Source organism: Chrysochloris asiatica, unplaced genomic scaffold (assembly GCF_000296735.1).
Source record: "Chrysochloris asiatica unplaced genomic scaffold, ChrAsi1.0 scaffold00002, whole genome shotgun sequence".
Lineage (NCBI taxonomy): Eukaryota > Metazoa > Chordata > Mammalia > Afrosoricida > Chrysochloridae > Chrysochloris > Chrysochloris asiatica.
The window spans coordinates 49,431,773-49,437,507 of NW_006408520.1; the positions used below are offsets into that span (position 1 = coordinate 49,431,773).

The 5,735-nt window shown below is 35.1% G+C and overlaps 1 protein-coding gene across 1 annotated transcript in view; it reads left to right on the forward strand.

Annotated features, from left to right (window-relative positions):
- ASB17 (ankyrin repeat and SOCS box containing 17) overlaps positions 1-4,808 on the forward strand; it is a 23,459-nt gene extending 18,651 nt beyond the window's left edge. The window contains exons 2-3 of the mRNA XM_006831028.1: positions 231-510; positions 4,525-4,808. Coding sequence (XP_006831091.1) covers positions 231-510; positions 4,525-4,731 — 487 coding nt within the window. The 3' untranslated portion in view covers positions 4,732-4,808. The remainder of the gene's footprint in view (positions 1-230; positions 511-4,524) is intronic.
- Positions 4,809-5,735: the final 927 nt, after the last annotated feature.

Sequence of the window (5,735 nt, forward strand, 5' to 3'; positions counted from 1 at the left end):
AGTGAGGTTGGCCCAGGATCGGACATTGTTTCGTTCTGCTGTGCATGGGGTCGCTATGAGTCGGTTCTGACTCGATGGCACCTGACAACAAAAACAACAAAGTTATATTGAAGGTTATTTAAGACATTGACTATTTAAGATACCACTACTAATTTTTTATTACTGTTAAGATAAAATGTTTACATGCTTCTTACTATCTTCAGTAAATTCTCATTTGATTTGATTCACAGAACTTTCACACCGGTGTACTGTCCAAGCCCACTAAGTGGCATCACACCTCTCCTTTATGTAGCTCAGACAAGACAGTCCAATATCTTAAATATACTCCTGCAATATGGCATATTAGAAAGAGAGAGAAACCCTATCAACATTGTGTTAACAATATTGCTCTATCCGTCAAGAGTGAGGATAATGGTTGATCATGAATTGGTAGACATCCAAGAAGATGCCAAAACCTGCTTACTGCTGTGTACCAGAGTACTTTCTGTCATTTCAGTCAGGGAAATAGAGGTAAGCAAAATGTTGCTCTTGGGTTTGGGATTCAAATATTGAACAATTTTAAGATAAAACTGTGAAGACAAGAATGAAGTAAAATTTTTATCTATGGATTACATCCAGTGACAAATTAATCATTAACTGTATCAGGTATTCCCCACAGTTTGAAAGTTTGCTTTATGTCAGTTTCCTTTTACATAAGACCTGTGTTAGTACCAGCTTTCAATAACTGAAAGAAATCAAAAGAGGATTTTTTTCTTTTAAGAAAAAAGGCAAACACAAAAATAGCTTTCAGCGTTTGTTTTGCAGTGAGTCGTTAGAGAGGGACAGTATCTCAGCGCAGTGAGAGTAGCATCCTAAAGTTCCTTCCCCAGGAATAACAATGTGCATGCGTTATATCTACTCTATATAACAAACCAAACCCACATCCACTGCCATCAAGTCGATTCCAACTCATAACCCACTATGCCACCAGCGCTCCTTCATTTGATATGGGGTGTGTATTTATCAGTTCATTCCTGCTTTTACTATATGTTAGTGTTATTTTCCATTTTATGTGTTATTTGGAATGATTGGGTAGGTTATTGTTTGAGTCTGGAAGCACTCAAAAAAATTCCCACATAAACTGAAAGTTAATTGCTTTTTTAATTTACACTATTTTGATTTATGAAAGGCTCATAGTATGGCACTGTGAGTTAATGCACTGGACTGCAAAGTCATTTGAACTGCAAGGTCGGTGGTTCAAGCTCACCAGCTGCTCCTCGGAAAACCCTATATAGGGGCACTATGGGTCGAACTGATTGATGGCACTTAACAACAACAACAACAACCTTCAGATAGCACAGGAAAACTGTACATATGAATTAAAAATAAAAAAATCCAGATTATCTCAGACACTATTGGTCCTTTATTTGTAATTCTGTTTTTCCAAATAGGGAGGATATTTTAAGTTAAATTGATAGCTAATTTTAGTAATTATTAAATTTAATCCCACCAGCTGCTCCTTGGAAACCATACACAGGATCTAGCAAGTTGGAATTGACTCTACAGCACTTGTCAACAACAACAATGTTATTATAACAGTCTAATTCTGGTAGCGTAGTGGTTACAAATCGGGCTGCAAACCGCAAGGTCAGCAGTTCGAAATTACCAGCTGCTTCGTGGGAGAAAGATGAAGCATTCTGCTCCCGTAAAGATTTACAGCCTAGGAAACCCTGTGCAGGATCACTATGAGTCGGAACCGACTCCAGGGTACTCAACAAAGATTTACAGCCTCGGAAACCCTGTACAGGGTCTCTATGAAACGGAAACCGACTCCACGGCACATAACAACAACAACATTAAGACTTTGGGAGTGCAGGTTACATAGTGTTATGAATTGAGCTGTTAACCTCAGGGTGGTGGTCCTAATCCACCAATCGCTCCATGGGAGAAAGATGAGGCTTTCTGCTCCCACAAAGATTTATAAACCCGGAAATCCTATAAATGGTTGCTATGAGTTGGAACCAACTTGACAGCAAATTACAACACATTAAGACTTTTATGTCTTTTTTTAACAATTAAAAATTAGCAAACCTCCATTCCGTTGGAATATTGCAAAATGAGTTACATTTATCCATACCAAGAAAATAATTTTCTTCTTTTAAACCCCCAAATAATTTCAGGTACATATAAAAATCTAAATAAAGGCTTAAATATTTGTTCAATATCCATCTCAACAAGATTTGGCGAGCTTCTCGTTGATTCATTCTTTGGAATAAACCAAGTTTAGAGAAAGACATAAACTGTATATAAAGCCTGTTCACCTAGTCAATTGTATCATATCTACTAGTAGCAAGAAATAAATTGGCTCAATCAGAGAAAAATACACCTATGTATCTAAACCATACTTCTAAAGACTCTAGGAGATCCCTAATCTTTAAAAATGTGACTTTAGAAGTAAAATTAGGTCAAATTCTTCTAGGGTATATTTGGGGGTTTATTTCGTCTTAAGCCACAAAAAGAAATGTTAATCATCTATACCTAGGCAAAATGTAAAACGGCAAATTTGTCAGATTATTTTGATAACTCATTACAGAAATCAAATATAAATTTTTAACCAGTTCCATGAATGCTATTTCAGAAGTATATCCACAATAGAAAAGTAACTAGTATAAACTGTGTCAACCAAGATCTCTTGGCTCAATGGCAAATAATTTATAGTTGGATCCCAACCAGTGCAAGTTTAATAAATTGAAGTAAAATAGCACTGAGCAAGAATGAGAGGAATAACATAAAAACTGGCTTAAAGAGCATTTTAAATGCCTCTACTTTATATTTCCATACTTCCAAGTAATTTCCTCTATCATAGTACATATATATGAAGGGGTTTTAAAGAAGAAAATTCTTTGCTTGGTATGCATTTATTTAAGGTTTGTGGAAAAATAAAATGAAAAGATAATGGAATTTTTCCAAAAAAAAATTTTTTTTAAGGATTTTATTGTGAATTGCATGATAGTTTACATGGAAGAACATTGGTTTTACACTCATTGTTTCATTGTAATGATTACAATCTCCTCCGTGCACCATCATTCAGTTAACAGTATTTGCTTCTATTCTGGGTGTGGGTTTTTTTTGTTGTTGTTGTTTTTTGGTTTTTTTTTTTTTGATGTACATAAAACATTCAGGAATATATAATCATTTATACAGTCACAGAACACATTTTGCAAGCCTGCCTCCTGGCCACCAGCACACAGCCTTTCTTTTTCCATGAGTCTAGAGTCCTCAGCTGCTCTATCTCTCCATGTCCTCATCTCTGCCTCCATCTCTGCTGTTGCTGTTTCTCTGGATAGGGTCCCACATTCTGTTTGTGCTATTCTCCCTTGATGGTCCTAAGGTTCTCTGTCCCTGGACTGTAAGATTAACTGCTCCCCTCTTTTTGTTACAAAACTTCTACCTTTACAGTTGTGACAGTTGCAATTAGTCATAATAACAATTACTCACTATTGAATCATAAGAATCTTATCCCCATATCTTTTCACCATCTACCAACTTTTTGAAGCCCATTTGTATGTGTTTAGATATCTTTACCTGTAGACCATGGGTCTTGTGAGCAGTGACTGCATTTTGCATACCCTAACAAGTAGCACTTAACAACATGTATTTCAAGCACTTAACTCAGTGCTGAGTACATACTATGTTTAAATAGCATATGTTGATTGAATAAATAATCAATAAGTCATGTATCATTTAAAATAAAGGTGCCATGTACCTTCATGCAAATTTGTGTTCCACTGAACATTTTATTAAAAAATATATTTTCACAAGATTTCTTAATTAAGTATAGGTTCTACTGAAGAAATGTTTCTTTAATACACCAATTCCTTTTACCTTCAAGTTATCCTAACAAAATTTAGCTTCTAGAATTAAAAATTTTTAAAGATACCCTGTTGTTGTTGTTATGTGCCATCGGGTCGGTTCCTACCCATAGCGACCCTGTACAGGGTTTCCGAGGCTATAAATCTTTACGGGAGCAGAATGCCTCATCTTTCTCCCGTGGAGTGGCTGGTAGTTTCGAACTGCTGGCCTTAAGGTTCACAGCCCAATTCGTAACCACTATGCTACCAAAGGTACCCTAGCAAACTTAAAAGAGCATCTTTCAGTATGACAGGACTCCCTGTATGTGTTTTTGAGGCTCAGTTCTATTAGTGAACTAATAAGGAGAACATGATAAAACGTAAGTGTATGGACCATCTAAAATTTAAAGCCTAAAATTTTAGCTGTTCCCAGATTCATAATTATAAGAAATAATGTACTTTGCTTTATTTTACTTTATTCTCACAGTGATACATCAAGTTTAAATATTATGTTGAAGGACACACAATGAAAATCTTATACCTATTTCAGATGAAAGTATTTTGCTAAAAAAAAAATTATAAAGGTTATATAAATTTAAGATGTTTTCTGAATTTATATAAAATAAAGTGTTAATGATTTATATTAATTCAATGATTAATATAAAAATAAAATATTTCCTTCCCTTTTCTCCAGACACAGCTGAGTTTAGGAAGACGTCCAATTATTTCAAATTGGTTGGATTACATTCCTTCAACAAGATATAAAGATCCATGTGAACTAGTACATCTCTGTAGACTGACCATCAGAGCTCAACTATTAACCAACAACATGCTCCCAAATGGAATATTTTCTCTTCTAATTCCTGCTCGTCTACAGAACTACCTTAATTTAGAAAGTTAATACATTTCTTTATAATGAATTCTTTAAGGTTGTTCACCATTATGTGGCCTCAAAGTCAGTAAACTATTACCTTCATGCAAATTTGTGTTGCACTGAACATTTTATTTAAAAATGTATTTTCACATGACATCCTAATTAGTATTTCTTTATATGGAACATATACTTTTGACACAAGGAAATAAAATAACTATTTTGATCCAAGATTACATTAAATTGAAATTGTTATGAATTAAACATTTATGTTACCTAAATCTGAAACTTACCTAAATATTATTTTAAATGCATTCAAAGGAAATTTTTTAAGCTTTATTCTTTTGCACACAAAAGAAATAGCATACAAAACTTTTCGCTTTATAACTATGCAAACTGCTTAAACACAAAGATGAGCACTGGGAACCAATTTTCCATTGTTCTCACATGTTTCTGCCCATTTTATAAGCAGAGGCACTATCTTTTATTCTAGACTAGTTTTCCAAGGATATTTGTATAGTGAGCAGCCTTGGAAGATATATCTGTCTCTGAAGCAGAGCACAGGTCTGTTTACTGTCCAGTCTTGCTGTGACCAACTGCCACGTCCAACAATCAGCTATACTCTGTGACCTGCACAGAGAGATTAAACTCGAGTAGAGGTGATAGGAGATTAGAAATAAAAGAAGGCACAAGACACAAATTGAAAATAAATACAAGTTGAAACCAGGCGGGATACAGCACTCTGATGGGGATACTATGGCTCCAACTTAGTTTCAGCCTATTTATTATATACACAAATCAAAGAAGGTGTTGGAGTCAGGGAAAAGAGTGCAGAAAACTTTTGTTGTAATAAATGCAAGCAGTAAGCATGACTTTGTCAGAAGAATGTAGTTGCTAGGGAAACAGAGATAAGGCAACTAGATGTTTTTGCAGACTAAACTGAAGACCATGGCTTCATACAAGGAAAGACCACAAATTCCTTGTTCCCTGAGGCAGGTTTTGCAAGTTCCTCAGGGGCAGTCTGACCTGGGAGC